The following is a 19,128-nucleotide window of genomic DNA, read 5'->3' as shown; positions in this document are numbered from 1 at the left end:
GTGTGGTGAAGGCTGCTCCAGCATGCACCACCACACCCAGCTTCACTAATCCTTCTGAAGCGGCTCTTCAGGAGGCTGAGGGTATAGAGCACAGTGGTGGAATTGCCTAGCATGTGTAGATAGAGTTCTGTGTTCAAGTCCCAACACAATGAAGTTCTTCAGCGAGTTTAACTTCCTAGATGCTATCAATCCCACCCAGCAGTGAAAAGAACCCTAGAACACAGGGTGGTTCTTAGATACACTTTAGAACCACCTGATGGCTAGGTGTGCTGGTGCATGCTCATGCTTTTAATCTCAGACTCAGCAGGCAGAAGCAGGAGGATCTTCGGGAGTTTGAGACCAGCCTCCTGGTCTACATGAGTTATAAGCCAGCTAGGGCTACCCAGTGAGACCCTGTCTCAAAAAAAAAAAAAATCACCTGAAAAGTTCCCATAAAATATTCTTCAGCCCTCAAGTCATTATACTCTTTTATTTATAGGCTCTGAGAACAAGGACCCAAGCACAGCCTGGTGCCCTTGAACAGAGAATAAAGCAGCTATTGTCCACAGAGAGGTTGCTGAGGTGCCCTTCCTCACTGGTGTGGAATAATCTATATTGCTGGTCAGCAGGAGGGGAGCAGGCTGGCAAAGGAGGAAGAAAAAGCAGATTCCGTCTCGAGTCCTGAGGGTCTGGAACTGTGGTCTTGTCCGCTACAACAGATCACCTGAGGCCACATGTGTGCTTTAGGGGCCCAGAGTTCCAGGCTTTCCCAGGAGCTGCTGACTAAGTCCCTCTCCTGGAGTGCATCAACAAGTCCCGCTGCAACCCAGCCTCCAGGCTGGTGGTCAGTCTGGCTGCAGGAGGGTCTGTCAGGAGAGTCAACTTGTTGAAAACCCCTCGGCCAAAGTAGTCAGCAATCACGGAGAAGCTGTCATTCGAGCACTTGAGCTGGAAGGAAAGAGGAAGAATCAGGCCCAACTGAAAAGGAAACAAATGCTCTGGTACTCCAAGGACACTGTGTGACACCGATGGTGGCCCTGGTCTTGGGTGTCTGTGTGTGCACACCAACAGAGGCCAGAAGAGGGCATCCGATAGCAAGGAACTGAATCACAGGCAACTGTGAGCCTCCTGATGTGACTCCAGTCCTCTAGACAACAGGAAGTGTTCTTAACTACTGAGCTATCTCTCCAGCCCATCCTCTCCCCCAACCTTTTTAACCTACTCATCCTCACCTGGTGCTGGAACTGATCATGGAGATCTCGTTTCTGCTCCTGGGCCCGGATCATATCCATCACCTTGCGGTTCTCCGGGAGGCAGGTGGGGCAGTCAGCATCGCTTTCTGAGTAACTCTCAAAGCAGTGCTGGTGGAAGGAGTGGCCACACAGGAAGTGGACTGAGGGCAGCTCCAAGGCACTGTTACAGATGCTGCACTTGGTCTTCTGGAAGATCTTTGGACTGCAAGCAGGAGACAAGATCGGTGGCAAAGAGTGAGGAGGGCAGGGCCAAATCCCAGTGGAGAGAGGAAACAAATGAAGGTCTCTGTAAAGGTCACAGAGGCCCTGTCTGCGTTTATCACCCAAAGGGAATCAAATAGGGACAAAAGCTCCAACCTAAAGTGAAGGGTTTGTTTGTTTTGTTTTTTTAAGACAAGGTTTCTCTGTAGTTTTGGAGACTGTCCTGGAATTAGCTCTTGTAGACCAGGCTGGCCTCAAACTCACAGAGATCCGCCTGCCTCTGCCTCCCGAGTGCTTGGATTAAAGACATACGCCACCACTGCCTGGCCCACCACTTTTAATTTTTAAGCTTTTTAAAAAAGATTTATTTATTATTTATACAGTGTTCCGTCTGCATGTGTGCCTGCAGGCCAGAAGAGGGCAACAGATCTCATTTCAGATGGTTGTGAGCCACCATGTGGTTGCTAGGAATTGAACTCAGGATCTCTGGAAGAGCAGAGCTTAACCTGAGCCATCTCTCCAGCCCAAGATTTCTTTCTTAAATCACGTGCACAGAACTTCAGGTATCTGCAGGAAAAAGGTATCAAGGCCCTGGAGTATAGGTGGTCGTGTACCTGACACATGTACTGGAATTGAACTTGAGTCCTCTGCAAGAATAGGACAAACTCTTAACCACTGACCCACGTCTCTGGTCCCCTTCTCTTTCTCCATTCATTTTCTCCTCAGAATTCACAACTACCTCAAACACTGTAATCATCTGCCTATTTGTTTTCTAGATTTATTTTATGTGATTTATGAGCCTGAGTGTGTATACGTGTACCACTAGAGTTAAGGTGCCTGCAGAGGTCAGAAGAGGACATCAAATGTCCTGGAGCTGTTGTGAGCCATCTGATGTGGGTGCTGGGAACAGAGCCCAGGTCCTCTCTGAGTGCAGCGAGCACTTTAACTGCTGACGATCTCTATCATTCCGAGTCCACTTATTTAAAATGTTCACTGTATGTCTACAGAACAGAGGCCCATAAAGGCAGGGCTTCTTGTTTGTGCTATCATTAAAGGCTTCAGAGACAATAAAGGCTGAGCGGAATGAAGAAACCATTTCATAATAAACATTTTACAATGTAATGGGAAGAACAGACAGAACACTTGATAGCTGGGTGTGGAAGCAAATGTCTATGATCCCAGCACTTCAGAAAGATTAAGGAGTCCAGGGCCAGCTTCAGCTACATTAGACTGTCTCAACAAAACAAACCCCTAAAGATTTAACGCTTGAGAACAATTTCTGTTATTAATAACTCCAGCCAGGCATGACAGCTCATTCCTGAAATCCTAGCACTTAGGAGACTGAAGCAGAAAGATTGCTTTGAGTTAAAGGTCAGCCCAGGCTGCAGGGCAAGATTATATCTCAAAAATAGGGGCTGGAGAGATGGCTCAGTGGTTAAGAGCACTGGCTGCTCTTCCAGAGGTAGTGAGTTCAATTCCCAGCAACCACATGGTGGCTCACAACCAACTGTAATGAGATCTGGCGCCCTCTTCTGGCATGCGGGCATACATGGAGGCAGAATGTTGTATACACAATAAATAAATACATAAATCTAAAAGGACCCGGGTTCAATTCCCAAGCACCAATGGCAGTTCACAACTGTATGTAACTCCAGTTCTAGGATCTGACATCCTCATACAGATGCATTCAAGTAAAACACCAATGCAAATGAAAAAAATAAATAAAGCAAAATAAATTAAAAACAAAACAAACAAAGCCTACAGTTATAGACCCGTAATCACAGCTACTGAGAAGGCCAAGGCAATAGAGTCAGAGTTCACCATCAGCCTGGCACTACAAAGTGAGTTCAGGAAGAGGCTGGGTAATTTAGTGAGATCCTGTCACAAAAACTAAAAGGAAAGGCTGGTAAGATGACTCAGCAGATAAAAGTGCTTGCTGTGTAAGCCTGACAACCTGAGTTTGAGCCCAAGAGGCCACGAGGAACAGTGGGACGTGGTAGTGCATCTGTGATCCCAGCACTCCTAGAGGTGGAAACCTGAGGTAGACTGTTAAATGCAGCACGGCAGAAATAAGACGGGAATTGCCGAATGCAGTCCTCTGACCACAGCTCCCACGGCACATATGTATCCTCCCTCACACACAGTGCATGGTGCTGCGCTTGCCTGGCAGTAAAGTGTATCTGGGTTCAATCTCCAGAACTTCCAGTTAAAATGTTGAGATCTAAATTATCCACTTTCTGTACTTTCTAAAATCAAATTTTATTTCAGAACATTTCACAACTTAGATGTTTCCTTAGAAATGTAAATATTATGTATGCAGAGAACTGGCCTGGCCATAAAATAACCTCCTCCAAAGCCCATTAAATAATGACTTATGAGGCTAGAAAGATGGTTCTGCAGTTAAGGGTTCATACCGCTCTTGCAGAAGAGGGAATTGAATTCAATTCCCAGTACACATGGGGGTGTATGCCAGGGGTTCAGCACTGCCTGGAACTCTAACTTCTGGGGACCTAGTGCCTTTGTCAAATGCAGGCACCTGCACTCAGGTACACAGACTTACACACACACACACACACACACACACACACACAACTTAAACTAACAAAACATTTTAAAAGAAATTAATAGGGCCGGGCGATGGTGGCACACGCCTTTAATCCCAGCACTCGGGAGGCAGAGGTAGGCGGATCTCTGTGAGTTCGAGACCAGCCTGGTCTACAGAGCAAGTTCCAGGACAGGCTCCAAAGCCACAGAGAAACCCTGTCTCGAAAAACCAAAAAAAAAAAAAAAAATTAATAGGGCTAAAGAGATGGATCACTGGTTAAGCATACACACTCCTCTTGAAGAGGACCCGAGTATAATTCCCAGCTTTAACAATAAAGGGCTCACAACTGCCTGTAACTCCTGTTCCAGGAGATCCAATAGCCTCTCTGGCCTCAGTAGGCACAAGATCTTAAAGCACACTAAAACACACATGATGTGGGATTCCCCTCTGTATGCTGTGAGTTTGTTTTATTACCATTGGTTAATAAAGAAGCTGCTTTGGCCTATGGCAGGCAGAATATATTATAGCAAGGCAGGAAATCCTAGCAGAGATAGAGAAGGAAAGAAGGCAGAGTCAGGGAGACGCCATGTAGTTGCTGAAGGGGAAAAACATTAGCCAACCACTGAAGAAACAAGACATGTACAAAATGACGTAACGCCAGTCACATGGTAATACACAGACTAATAAAAATGGATTTAGTACGTAAGAGACAATTAGAAATACACCCGATCTATACGCCAGTGTTGTAATTAATATAGTTTTTGTGTGATTATTCAGGTCTGGGTGGCTGGAAAACAAACGTGCAGTCTCCACTTACACACACACACACACACACACACACACACACACACACACACAAGAATCTTTAAAAATAAGATTTATGGTGGGGCATGGTGGCACACACACATACACACAAGAATCTTTAAAGATAAGATCTATGGTGGGGCATGGTCGCACACACAGAATCTTTAAAAATAAGATCTAGCCGGGCGGTGGTGGTGCAAGGGCGGTGGTGGCGCACGCCTTTAATCCCAGCACTCGGGAGGCAGAGGCAGGCGGATCTCTGTGAGTTCGAGACCAGCCTGGTCTACAAGAGCTAGTTCCAGGACAGGAACCAAAACCACAGAGAAACCCTGTCTCGAAAAACAAAAAACAAAAAAAAACAAAAAACAATAAAAATAAGATCTATGGTGGGCATGGTGGCACACACACTTTAAAGATAAGATCTATGGTGGGCATGGTGGCACACACACACATACACACAAGAATCTTTAAAGATAAGATCTATGGTGGGCATGGTGGCACACACACTTTAAAGATAAGATCTATGGTGGGGCATGGTGGCACACACACACACATACACACAAGAATCTTTAAAGATAAGATCTATGGTGGGCATGGTGGCACACACACTTTAAAGATAAGATCTATGGTGGGCATGGTGGCACACACACTTTAAAGATAAGATCTATGGTGGGCATGGTGGCACACACACACATACACACAAGAATCTTTAAAGATAAGATCTATGGTGGGCATGGTGGCACACACACTTTAAAGATAAGATCTATGGTGGGGCATGGTGGCACACACACACATACACACAAGAATCTTTAAAGATAAGATCTATGGTAGGCATGGTGGCACACACACTTTAAAGATAAGATCTATGGTGGGGCATGGTGGCACACACACACATACACACAAGAATCTTTAAAGATAAGATCTATGGTAGGCATGGTGGCACACACACTTTAAAGATAAGATCTATGGTGGGGCATGGTGGCACACACACACATACACACAAGAATCTTTAAAGATAAGATCTATGGTAGGCATGGTGGCACACACACACACATACACACAAGAATCTTTAAAGATAAGATCTATGGTAGGCATGGTGGCACACACACTTTAAAGATAAGATCTATGGTAGGCATGGTGGCACACACACTTTAAAGATAAGATCTATGGTGGACATGGTGGCACACACACTTTAAAGATAAGATCTATGGTGGGCATGGTGGCACACACTCTTGCACTCAGAAGCAGGTGGATCTCTGTGATAGGACAGCTTTGGTGATATAGACAGACCCTGTCTCAAAAAACAAAAAAGGGTGGGTATATAATTCATTAACACATTGTCAATGGGTTGGGATGTATAGTTTCAGTGGTAGAGTAGATGCCTAGCATGTACAAGAGGCCCTAATCAGTGGCTCTCAACCTTCCTAATGCTGCAACCCTTTATAACAGTTCCTCATTTTGTGGTGACCCCAGCCATAACATTATTTCATTGTTACTTATCACTATAATTTTGCTATTGTTATGAATCAGTAATGTAAAGCTGGGAGTGGTGGTGCACACCTTTAATCCCAACATTCAAGAGGCAGAGGAAGGTAGATCTCTATGAAGTCAAGGGTAGATTGGTCTACAAATAAGTTCCAGGATAGTCAAGGTTGTTACACAGAGAAACCCTGTCTCAAAAAACTTAAAAATAAGCCAGGTGACAGGCGGTGGTGGCGCACACCTTTAATCCCAGCACTCGGTAGGCAGAGGCAAGTGGATCTCTGTGAGTTTGAGGCCAGCCTGGTCTACAAAGTTCTAGGACAGACAAGGCTATTACAGACAAAGCATGTCTCAAAAGACAAAACAAAACAACAGTAAAACAAACAAACAAACAAAACTTAAAATAAACCCACATGTTGAGTAAGAACCACTGACCTAGATTAATCCTTGAAGAGAAAGAAGGGGGAAGGGAGAGAAAGGGAACTCAAACAGACTTTACAGATCCTCTGTGTGGAAAGCACATAACACCACATTGTGATAGCCGAACTCATCCCTGTCCACTCTACCTCGACTTGAGTTCCTGGATTTCCTGGCGGATGCGAGTGGTCTCCTCTCTGTACCGCCTCACCCGCAGCTCATCTTGTGCAATCTGCTGGCTCTGTTTCTGTAGTTTTTGGACCAGGTAGTCTCGGATGATGGACAGGGTAGCTGTGGAGTTGTGGGCCAGGGTCTGTACCACTGAGATTGGAGGACAGAAAGAAATCAGATAAAGAACCACGCAGCACGCACTGAACAGAGCCCGTCTCTGCAGCAGCCTGTCCTCCCCAGTACCTAGAAGGGGGGGCATGAGGTTCTTGTTCTCGATATGCTTGAGCACAGCGGCCACATACTCCTTGCAGTCTTCCTCCTTGCGGGCAAAGTAGCTGAGGGCCTGTTCCCACAGGGAGGGGTCCTGCTCCCCATGGCGCTCGCATACGGCAATCACCTGGCGGTACTGCTCGTGCTGCATGTGGTAATGCATGATCTGCTGGAACCTGGGGTCAGGGAAAGGAAATACCTCAGCGCTTGTCTCTGGAAAAATCGCCTCAATCTTTCTTTTTCCCTGGAAGTCCCCCAAATCCTTACAGCTTCCCCTGCTCGTAGAGGTAAAGGACCCCATCCTGGAAGTCGTGCATCTGGCACAGGACCAGCGCCTTGTCAAACACATTGCAGAATCGGCCGCTCTTCAGCAGGGAGATGGCCTCTGCGTGAAGCTTCTCCTTGGCCTACAAGAGAAGTGGGCTGTCAGTCATCAGAGGGCACAAGACTTTTTAGACTAGGCAGACTTCAGTCTCTTTCAGTCCAGTTTCCCATCAGTGAAGCCCATATAGCTCCAGAGGTGAGGTGCTACTCTCAAAATCAGCTGTTCTCAACCTGTGGGTCATGACCCCAATAGCAAGCCTCTGTCTCCAAATTTTTTTTGGCGGGGGTGTGGGGTGGGGGTGGTTGTTGAGACAGGGTTTCTCTGTAGCTCTGGAACCTGTCCTGGAACTTGCTCTTGTAAACCAGGCTGGCCTCGAACTCACAGAGAGCCGCCTGCCTCTGCCTCCCGAGTGCTGGGATTAAAGGTGTGCACCACCACCTCCTGGCTACATTATGATTAATAACAGCAGCAAAATTGCTGTTATAAAGTAGCAAGCAAAAATAACTCAATGGCTGGGGTCATCACAACATGAGGAACTGTATTAAAGGGTCACAGCATTAGGAAGGTTGAGAACCACTACTCTAAATAAAACAACAAAAGGCATCCAAAAAGCTAGAGGACAGGCACTAGAGGAACTCTTCTTTATTCACTGCGAGGGAAGGAACCCAGGCCTCACACATGCTAGGCCAATGAGCACCCAAGCCATCTTTCCTGTGTCTCCCATGGCTCTGGCCAGATATTACCTGTGGATCCTTCTCGTGGGCCCAGTTCTGCAGCCGCAGCTCCAAGAGTGTGTCATAGATGCCCTGGGGGGAGTCTGGCTGCACTTCGCTCATGTGCTCCAGGAACGCTTTCAGCTCTCTCGGGTTGTTTGCAAAGATGGGGATGAACTCCTCGGAGTTGGCCTTGGATGGAGGAAAGAAAGAAATGAGGTAGGGGCTGAAGAGATGGCTCAGAGGTTAAGAGCAGTGACTGCTCTTCCAGAGGCCCTGAGTTCAGTCCCCAACAACCACATGGTGGCTCACAACCATCTGTAATGAGATCTGGCACCCTCTTCTGGTTTGCAGGCAAAACACTGTATACATAATAAGTAAATAAATCTTGAAGGAAGGAAGGAAGGAAGGAAGGAAGAAAGGAAGGAAGGAAGGAAGGAAGAAAGGAAGGAAGGAAGGAAGGAAGGAAGGAAAGAAGGGGTGAGGTGGCTGAGTAAGCAGGCATCTAAAGTCACCCCTGCTACCAAAAACTGTTTACCCAGGTCTCACCCGGAAGCCTGGAGCCTCCTGATCGCCTCGGCCTTCCAGACTGGGCCGATAGTCAGTACACAGTCCTTTCAGCAACTGGGTTGTCTGCTCCGGTATGTGGTGCATGAGGATCTTGCCGTAGCGCTTCATGTTACTCTCTGCCTGCTCAAAAGGCAGCTTACCAATATACTGCAGGGCTTCTTGATAGTTCTGTGGAGGGGTGAAAGGTGAACTAGTGCTCTTCCTGTCTCATTCAGCAGGATGAGTTTTTATCATCTCCAGTACATCCTTCCAAAGCAAGAACCTCACCCACCTTAATGTCCTCTAGCTGGATCTTCAAGTACCACTCATGATGTGCGTGGTTCTCAGCCAGATAGAGAGCATGGGAGTAGTAGCCGGCCTGCCGGAGGACCTTGATGGCTGTCTCCACATCAAAGTGGACTTCACTCTCGCTCTTTGTCTGCCAACAAGATGTTAAACAAAGTCATTTGCACAGAAGTGGCTGGAGAAGGGAGAACAAGCAGGCATCTTTAAGGCATGTTTCTAAAGGGCAAAGGCATCTTGGCTTTGAAAACATGATAGCCAGCCTCTCACAATATCGGCTTCAAAAACCTAGGCTTTCCTCTGTCCCTATCATTAGAAAGACATTTATAGGGCTGGAGAGATGGCTCAGTGGTTAAGAGCACTGGCTGTTCTCTTAAGAGGACCCAGGTTCAATTCCCAGCACCCACATAGCAACTCACAGCTGTCTGTAACTACAGTTCCGGGGATCCACCCTCACACAGACAAAACATCAATGCACATGAAATAAAATTAATGTAAAAAAAAGAAAGAAAGAAAAAAGAAAAAAAAGACATTTCTAGGGATTGAGAGCTTCTTTAATGGCACTTCCTGGGCTTCAGCACCATGGAATGTTCTAGACAACTAGTAGGAGCAACTGCTCTTCCTGTTTATAGAGGAAAGAGCAATGGTTCCCAAATAAAGCTGGTCCCCTGCTTTCCTGTGTCCTGCTGAAAAACAGCAAGTCCTGGTAAGCCACTTCAGGTTCAGTGAGGCTTACTAGGAATCATCCCATCCAACACTGCCCTTCACCTTGATGAATTCCTCCAACTTCGAGCTGTCCTTGAGCTTGGTGTAGCAGTTTAGAAGCAGGGTGGTATGATCAGCATTAGCCAGTGACTGCCGATGCAGGGTCTGTAGGTAGGCAGTCAAGTTGTGGATGCGCTGGGCATCCAGGAACTTACGGATCACGTAGGATGGCTCCAACCTTCCAATGGTTCTAGAGAAACATCAATACCATCAGGGTTAGAGTACTTTGTCAAGTTGGCTGTACAGGGATCACTGCAGCCATGGTAGTCAAAGTCAAAACAAAGTCAAGGTGGTATCAGTGATATTAGACTATAAACCACACTGTGCAAGGTCCACAAAACTGGTTCCTATGTTGTGGTTTCTGAGGCAAGGTCTCACTGTGTAGTCATGGCTGGCTTGGGAAATTATTATCTGGACCAGGTTGGCCTTGAATTTAGGGTAATCCTCCCACCTCTCTTTCCCAAGTGCTGGGATTATAGACAAGTGTCATCACAACCAGCCTAGTACACTGGTTCTTATTTTTAATGAATCACTTCACAGACCTGCAAGTTATCCTTGCTGCCAAAGTAAGCATGAACACAGGATTGGGAAGGCTTTGTTGCTGGTTGGGTTTTTTGGTTTTGTTTGTTTGTTTTAGTTTTTTGAGATAGAGTCTCTACGGGTAGGTCTGGCTGTCCTGGAATTCTCTACATAGACAGGCTGGTCTTGAACTCAAAGAGATCTGCCTGCCTCTGTTTCCCAAGTATTAGGATTAAAGGTTAGTGCCACCATGCCCTGTCTTGTGTTTTAAGATAGGTTCAGTGTGTAGCACAGATTAATCTTGAACTCAAAATCCTCCTGCTTCAGTCCTGAGACTATAGGCATGTATCACCATGCCCAGTCACCACCTCACTGTTTCCATAGTAAAAGTGAATACTTCCTGATGAAATACAACACCCCACCCCATGCATGCGCATATACGTGCATACACACACACACACACACACACACACACACACACACACACACACACACACACACACGGGTTCTGAAATCTAGCTGCCTGTTCTGCATCCAAGCTCCATTCCCCAGCACATCCAGACTAACCGGATATACTGCTGAACAGCTCCATCATGGTTGCCCTTGCTGTAGAGATGGTCTCCATACTGCATGAAAATCTGAGCTAGTCCATCACTGTCCAGATGTTGACTCTTAGCCAAGTTAATTGCCATCTCAAATAGATTCTTCTTAAATAACATCTAGAAGAAGAGAGATTAGTACATTGGTAGAAGCAGTCCTGGGAGTAGACCCTCCCAAAACATACCCATAAGAGACATAGTAGATAATCCTGGAGCTACAACCTGCCTACAGTCTAGACAAAGACCTCAGGGTAACCCCAAGACCAACACCAACATCACTTCACCTCATCCAGGGCTCTGTAAACAAGGAGGGCTGGCTTAGGTTCCCAGCCATTACTTTTCTCCAAAGCCACATCCTAGGCCATTTCCTTGTTATTCTATCCTAAGGAAACTGAGTAAGGCTGTGACCCAAAGGAAAGAAAGTCACTGGGCCCAGGGGACCTAAGAAACCCATTCCTGCAGCTACTTCTAGATTCTTGTGCCAGCTCTGAGAACCTGGTGGCCTTGCCTCCAGTTTGGTCTGTGTGTCCTTCTCCTGCAATGCGTGGACCCGCCCATCCCGCGTCAGCACGTACAGGGAGCCCCACTCAGCGAGCACATCCACTACATCCTCAAAAACAGCACTGTAGGCTATGAACTTGTTGCACAGGTCATAGATGTTGAGAATTTGCTTGTCAGAGCTCTGGGAATCCCTGCTGGTAAACTCTGACCTGCACAGGAAAGAAAAGCACCACTATTTAGACCACCTCTGTCTCAGTTCCCTTATGGTTCCTTCACGTGACGACTCTGGTGCTGCCCCACTCCAGTTAGAACAAATCGCCTCTCTGGCCCCTCCACACGCACAACTGTGCGGCCAGCTGTGCAGAACACAGTCCTGGTCTCACCCTTTAGCCTCCTACCATTAATCCTGGCCAACAGAGTAGAAAATTAACATTCAGATGCCTACTCACTGAACAAAATCATCATCATCACCCATGGCCTGGTGTGTTAGACAATGAGTTTGGTACTGAATGAAATAATCCAACAGGGGCTAGCAGAGGGCCCTGCTGATAAAATGCTTGCTTTGCAGCATGAAGACCTCAGTTCAAACTTAGATCCCACAAAAAAAAAAAAAAGTACAGGGGTTGGAGAGATGGCTCAGCAGTTAAGAACACTTACTACTCTTTCAGAGGTCCCCAGTTTCAGTTCCTAGCACCCGTATCAGGTGGCTCACAACCACCTGTAACTCTAGCTCCAGGGGATCGGATGCCTCTGACCTCCTTGAGCACCTGCACATGTATGCACAAAATCCACATAAATCCACACACAAATACATACACATAATTAAAGAAAAAACTTAAAACAATAAGTACAGTGGCACACACTTGGGCTAGGGAGGTGGGTGCAGGCAGATCCTGGGGCCTCACACACTTGGGCTAGGGAGGTGGGTGCAGGCAGATCCTGGGGCCTCACACACTTGGGCTAGGGAGGTGGGTACAGGCAGATGCTGGGGCCTCACACACTTGGGCTAGGGAGGTGGGTACAGGCAGATGCTGGGGCCTCACACACTTGGGCTAGGGAGGTGGGTGCAGGCAGATGCTGGGGCCTCACACACTTGGGCTAGGGAGGTGGGTGCAGGCAGATCCTGGGGCCTCACACACTTGGGCTAGGGAGGTGGGTGCAGGCAGATGCTGGGGCCTCACACACTTGGGCTAGGGAGGTGGGTGCAGGCAGATGCTGGGGCCTCACACACTTGGGCTAGGGAGGTGGGTGCAGGCAGATGCTGGGGCCTCACTGGTGGCCAACTTGCAGCCTACTATACTTGGTGAGCTTCAGGCCAGGATGAGACTATCTCCAAAATAAATAATGTGGATTGGTCTGGGGAATGACACCTAAGGTTGTTGTCTGGCCTCTACACACATGTGTACATACATGCACCTGACACACATGAACATATATATACACAAAAACCCACCAGGGAGTGCTTTCACTATGAAAAAGACCCACTCTTCCCTTTTAGTGCTCTATCAACAACAACGACGACGACGACGACAAAAACTCAAATGAGAAAACTCACGCCTTATCCTTCCCAGCACTCTGCAGTTCCTCGCCACCCAATCCTCTGGCTCCATCTAACTTATGTTAACCAAAGAGCAAAAAAGTCCAATCCTAAGTCCAGATTCCCTGAATCATTATACATTTCCACAGTATTTTCACAGTAACTGTCTAAGCAAAACCAGATTTTTCAGTAAAAATAGTTAACTGAATCTAGATGGAAGATCAACCTACATAAAACTCAAGTACCAGACTGGCTGGCTCCAGGCATTGGGGCTTTAGAACTACAATGGTTTTGGGGCACAGTCTAGTCCTCTCTGGTTCCCCTTTCCCTGGTCTTACTTGGGAGAAACCTTCCGGTCTCGGGAGACAATGACAAGGTAGCCTCTGAACCAGTGGGCGATGAGCTTATGGCCCTCAAAGGCAAAGCAGGGCCCACGTTCGTCTGGCTGATAGAGGTAGACACACTCATCTCCCGCAACAATGAACTGCAGGTCTTGAGAAGGGTCACTCAGGGCGGAGCAGCGCAGACCACAACCATGGGTGTCCAACTCCACACGGGGGTAGTCCTTTCCAGAAACTATATAGGACTGCCAAAGGTAAAAAAAAAAAAAAAAGTTAGCAGGCTCCCTTTGAAGAGGCAGCACCTAAGCCTTCATACAGACAATTCATTTCTTTTCTTTATTTTGTTTGCCTTTCTTCAAGATAGGGTTTCTCATCGTAGCCCTGGTTGTCCTGGAACTTGCTTTGTAGCCCAGGCTGGCCTCAGAGATCCACGATCCACCTGCCTCTGCCTTCTGAGTGCTGGCATTAAAGGCATGCCCACCACGTCAGGCTACAGATACTCATTTCTACCTTAAGTCTTTCACATTTTCTCCACTTCGCGTTCTGTTTGCCCTTGGCAACCTGCCTTCTCCAGTCACCAATACCTAGATACTAGATGAATGTATCGGGGGCCAAGCTATCACTAGAATCACGGGAGTTAAAGAAACGCAATGATCCTTTGCTGTTTTACCAAAAGTGTATTCCTGCTTTAGGAGGCAGTTCAGTGGCAGTGTGGGCACAGTGAACACGGGGCTCTGGGACTGACCCCTGACACAAACAGTTCCCAAAGGCAGTTCATGACTGCCTGTAACTCCAGCTGGCCTCTCAGGGCAAATGTACACACACAGCCGACACATAAATAAAAATTTGGTGGAAAATTTTTAAAAATTAGTTATGCAGTAGAATACCAGGAACCAGAGAGGTAAAGCCATTTGTCTAACTGTGCTTAACAATGGAGAATTAAGTTATTCTACTACAAGCAGAGTTCTTTCCCTAAGCCTACCTCTTCTACCGTCCTACATGAAGAAATAAAATATTAAATTGGGTAAATGACTCAAGGCTCTATGTCTAATTTTAAGACTCCCACCTCTCCTGTTAGTTCCTTACCCTATTGCCCTGAGCCCTGGAGAGACGGTGAACGTTATTCCCCTCGAGTGCGACCTTAGTCCTACCTGGACACTTTCAGTTGTCACAACAAACAAGTGGGTGGTCTTCCCCGCCTGGCGGAAGGCCAGTCCAGTAACAGGATAGTTGCCCTTGTGCAAGATCTGGGTCTTGCTATGGCGGTCCCGGGTGATATCTCCCTTGTTCAGAGTCACACTGCCATCTGTGAAACCTGAAGACCAAAAAGCAGTGTTTCAGGGTGGATGAAAAGGGAGTGGAGACAGAGAAAAAAGCCATCAGCGGCACTCATGAGAAATGACATGCTTTCTCCTGCACCTGCATCTTCTCTAATGGTAACATGGCAACCTCAGTATCTGTATTCATTGACTCATTTTCATTCTCTTTCTCTCTCTTTCTTTTTTCTTTTCTTCTTTTTTTTTGTTTTTTGTTTGAGACAGTGTTTCTCTATATATCCTTGGCTGTCCTTGAATTTGCTCTGTAGACCAGGCTGGTTTGGGACTAGGAGATCTGCCTGCCTCTGCCTCCCGGTGCTGGGATTAAAGCTGTGCATCACCATGCCCAGTCTGTCCACTGACTCATTTTCAAAGAATAATAGTAAATGTCTTCCTATTATAAACTTTAATAAACCTACAAGGCCTTGGGTCAGTACCATGAGAACACCACACAGGAACTGAAGAAACAGCTTCCAAGAAAACATGTTTAAAAATGTAGGAATGGCATTCTAGGACAGTCAAGGCACACAAAGAAATGCTGTCTCAGGAAAAAAAAATCTAGGAGTTGGCTTTCCTCTTCATTGCTGCTTACCAATGGCCATAAAGTTGAGATTTTCATGAACCGTCAAACAAGACACCACAGTTGGCTCTGTCCCTGGGATGGCAGGGAAGATCCGAGTGCACAGCGGATTGCCACCATCCCTCTTTTCCAGGTTCCAGATCTTTACCTGGGGACAGATCGCAGACATGCAAGTATTAGATTCTTCCCTCTAACCAAAACACAGTCTAGGCTTCTGGATCTTCCTTTTCTGAGACTTACCAGGGGGTTAATGCCCTCTTCATCCTCCCCAACTGAGGCCAGAATATTGTGCTGCTTCAGCTGATACAGGTGTGTCACACGCAGTTTATAGGCCTGGAAGCCTGTAAGATGTAGGGAGCGTGGCAGGAACCAGATCTGGCCTTCCATATGTGCAGGGTGGTTAAGAAGCTTCCTTTCCAAGGAGTAACATGTCCCATCCCCACCCTCTTGGCCATGGTTGCATTTTCTATGCTTTAAGTTACTTGCAGACAACCATACTCTGAAAGTATTACTACAGTAGATGGTGAAATAAAGTTGGAATTGAAAAAGAATGCCAGGCAGTGGTGGTGCATGCCTTTAATCCTAGAACTTGGGAGGCAGAGGCACGCGGATCTCTTCAGTTGAGGTCAGCCTGGTCTACAGAGTGGGTTCCAGGACAGCCAGAGGTACACAGAGAAACGCTGTCTTGAAAATACAAAAACAAAGACAAAAAGAAATGAAACGCATACACACCTTAAGAGAAATCACATTCACATAACTTCAAATTATAGGATACTATTACAACTGCTCTGTCTTAGTATTATCGTTGCTAATATCCTGCCGAGCTTAAATTAGAAATGAAAGGTATGGTCAATGTGTTTTGACTGATATAACCATTTTGAATTTACCATGCTACAAAAGTGACATGTAGAAACCCTACCTTGGAGGGCTGAGGGGTAGAGCAGTTGAGAAGGCGGCATACTTTGAAGTGTCAGCCTTTCCCGAGGTAAAGGTAAAATGCTTTCTTTGAGGTCATCCCCTAATCCCAGGGTTCTTGTTACAGACAAGGGCAGATTTCTGTGAGTTCAAGGCTAGCCAAGGTTAAAATGAAACCCTGTCCAACATTTTTAAAAAAGATACTCTCTTGTGGTGCTGAGCAGGTCTAACTTCCCGTCAGCAATGGAGTCAGAAGGGAAAACTGATAAAGTACTGAGTACTGTGTTGCTATTTACACTGGTAGACTAGGAATGCTAAACGCATTTTTGGCTTGTAATACTTTCCATTTATGATGGATTCACCTGGATGTAACCCCATCATAAGTTAAGGAACATCTCTACAGGAAAAAGTAGTACCCACGTCACTTGTCACAACCTGTGGCTTCAGACGTCACCTGAAGGCTGACTGTACTTACAACAGAATCTAGATGTCAACGAACGTGCACATAACCTCTTTAACAACTCCAAGGCCTTTCCCCCAAATAACTTGTAACAAAGCAAACTAACTCCTTGTCTCATTTGTCTCCTTTCCTACAGTATCAGTCGGGACAGCCAACACCTTATACACACATCCTAGGCAAGTAGCATCTGTTTGGGAGGGGACTGAGCTTAACCTTGTCAAATTGGCATTAACAATAGTTTCACAGAAAAGGAAACTGAAGCGAATGTTGAATGACTTGCCCAGAACTGCTCGGTTGACAAGTTAGGAAATGGACTTCCTTCTTTCTCCCAGCAGACCACAGAAGAGGTCTGGGCTCGCATCTAACTGCGAGGGCACAAAGCACCACGGACAGATTCCATTCCAGGTGGAGGAATCTCTTCGGGCTTCCGCGGAGGAAAGGGATAACTCCACGAGAAGGATATCTCCAAAGACCAGGCTCCCGCGGCCAGAGTCACAGACAGTGATGCCAGGAGGGAGGCAAAGGAACTTGGAAGCAGACGATCCAGAGGTCGGCGCGGCTCCGGGAGCGGCCCCATCATTACCCAGCGGCTCCTTCACCAGCTCCTTCTCGAAGAAAACGAAGCGCCGCCACTGCAGGTAGGCCGCCATCTTGGCCGAGGGCCCCCGCCTCCGGAGCAACGTCACGTGAACAGCACAGGCGAGTCATGTGAGGGACATCCTTCGGGGGGCATGCGCACACAGTAGGCGGGGCCTGCTTCGCAAAGCTCTGGGGGTGGGGCTTGCTCGGTAGCGCCCTTGTGCTTTGATCTTGTTATAACTCCGAGGGTCCTTCATCTCTGCGTTGTTTTCCCCTTCCTACGAGTTGGTGGCGCGTTTCGAGGCCAGCATACCCTTCACAGCGGGACCTTGTCTCGAAACTAAAATACTCAGCTCTGTTCGGTGTCGCTGTGCAAATGGAAATGTTTTGGGAAACTGTCTAATGCATCAGCTTTTTAATGTTGAGTAGAGCTGAAATTAAATGCCGCCTTTTAAGAAGTGGTTAAAAAAAAGCCTGATCAAATTCAAAGCTTTTTTTTGATATATAAAACTTTACAAATGGATCTATTCCATTAATAGGCAACTAGACGGATAGTATGTGATTTATCTGCAATTCTCTTTAGTAAATACATCCCTGTATGCCAATCAGAAATCTTATTTCAACAAAGGAAGTTTTGAGTATGGTTTTGTTGTTGTGTTTTGGCAGGGGTGCGGGGGTGGGGGTAGCGGACAAATCAATAAAATGCTCAGGCACTGATGGCTCTTGATGAAGGATGTCACACATTTTGAGTTGTAGCTTGCTGTGCCTAATTGGGTTACATTTTAACCTGTCAGAAATATTTTAGGTCAGAAATGAAAGCAGGTATCCAAAACAGGTTTTTTAACTGTTGGAAAGGAAAAATAGCAGTTTGTGTCTGCCACTGACACGTTCTGAACCAACCTGTGTTGTGTATTTGTGCATCTATCGGAGTATGGAGCACCTGATACACTCAAAGCCTGTTCACTGAGATGGGAATTACTGATGAAACGGAATCTCCCAAGGCAGTGTTAACTTTCTTACCCTTTCTATAGAGGCAGGATGTAGGGCAGGGGACAGTAGCAAACACCAGGGGGTGGCTGTTTTCAGAGCAGAGTGGTTAATAACTGGTAAGTAGAGGTATTCCGTGGCTGTTCTAGCACTGCTGACTAAACCAGCTGTGTAGAGACAACTCTGTGTCCTGTTGGTGTGCCAGAGAGAACCAGAGAAGCCCTGTGAGGAATGTGACCACGTCAGCTGTGACATCTTGTTCATCAGGATTGATCTAGTTAACTTAGTTGTCTAAGCAGATGTCCCCTTCTCTCATTCCATGTGTGGCCCTCCTACAGTACGTTTAGTTGAAGGCCCTGACCTTCCAGGTCAGAGGAGAACCATTTCTCAGTTTAAGCACACGCGTAGCTGAGCTACCTACTAGACCCTCCAAACGTACTCTTAAGAAGTATTGTGGTTCCAGGACAGCTAGGGCCTCACAGTGAGACTCTGCCTTAAAACAAACCAAACAGAAGAGAGCAACCCACGGAAAGCACGCCTGCCTGTGCTCCTGCTCCTGCCCAGGGCAGAAGTCTTTCTCTTTCCCATGTCTGGATCCGGCCCTGCCAGTGCCTTTAGGGTCCTATAGGGAAGTGACACCAAGGTAAAGGTGGCCCTGCCAGCGTGACTTACAGCACCTCGTTATACTCACTACTTTGCTTTCCACTTCTTCACAAATATATTTTCAGCACTCCCCATTCCTGGCACTGTACTAAATCCCCAAATGGTAAATGAGCAAAATGTGACCTTTGACCACCAACCACCCTAGGGAAGAGGCTTTAAAAACAACTGACTAGAGCCAGGGTTGGTGGCTCACGCCCGTAGTTTGGAAGGCTAGGGCAGGAAGATCGCCTTGAGTTCAAGGCTAGCCTAAGAGACTCTGTCTCAAAACAAAAGAAGAATCAGCTAGCCGGGCAGGTGGTGGCGCACGCCTTTGATCCCAGCACTTGGGAGGCAGAGGCAGGCGGATCTCTGTGA

General features: G+C 46.9%; 1 protein-coding gene across 1 annotated transcript; it reads right to left on the bottom strand.

The window, feature by feature from the left end:
- Positions 1-454: 454 nt before the first annotated feature.
- Positions 455-17,267, bottom strand: Vps11 (VPS11 core subunit of CORVET and HOPS complexes). The gene is made up of 16 exons (XM_075966216.1): positions 17,009-17,267; positions 15,411-15,559; positions 15,183-15,318; positions 14,426-14,589; positions 13,272-13,519; positions 11,404-11,605; positions 10,864-11,015; positions 9,781-9,967; positions 9,002-9,148; positions 8,710-8,898; positions 8,191-8,352; positions 7,390-7,529; positions 7,096-7,298; positions 6,831-7,002; positions 1,212-1,434; positions 455-927 (listed from the first exon to the last, which is right to left on the bottom strand). Exons 1-16 carry the CDS (start codon positions 17,193-17,195, stop codon positions 763-765), a joined length of 2,826 nt encoding a protein of 941 aa, XP_075822331.1. The 5' UTR covers positions 17,196-17,267; the 3' UTR covers positions 455-762.
- Between the last annotated feature and the right edge of the window lie 1,861 nt (positions 17,268-19,128).

This window comes from Microtus pennsylvanicus, chromosome 3, assembly GCF_037038515.1.
Source record: "Microtus pennsylvanicus isolate mMicPen1 chromosome 3, mMicPen1.hap1, whole genome shotgun sequence".
NCBI classification, from domain to species: domain Eukaryota; kingdom Metazoa; phylum Chordata; class Mammalia; order Rodentia; family Cricetidae; genus Microtus; species Microtus pennsylvanicus.
This window is presented reverse-complemented; position numbering and strand designations above follow the sequence as displayed.

Bases quoted from the DNA above. Each gene is read 5' to 3' on its own strand.
- Vps11 (XM_075966216.1), bottom strand. From the start codon at position 17,195: ATGGCGGCCTACCTGCAGTGGCGGCGCTTCGTTTTCTTCGAGAAGGAG. The intron at 8,353-8,709 runs GTGAGACCTGGG...CCTCCATCCAAG, and splicing joins AGGAGGCTCCAGGCTTCCGG to GCCAACTCCGAGGAGTTCAT. The intron at 7,003-7,095 runs GTACTGGGGAGG...CTCCAATCTCAG, and splicing joins CCTCATGCCCCCCCTTCTAG to TGGTACAGACCCTGGCCCAC.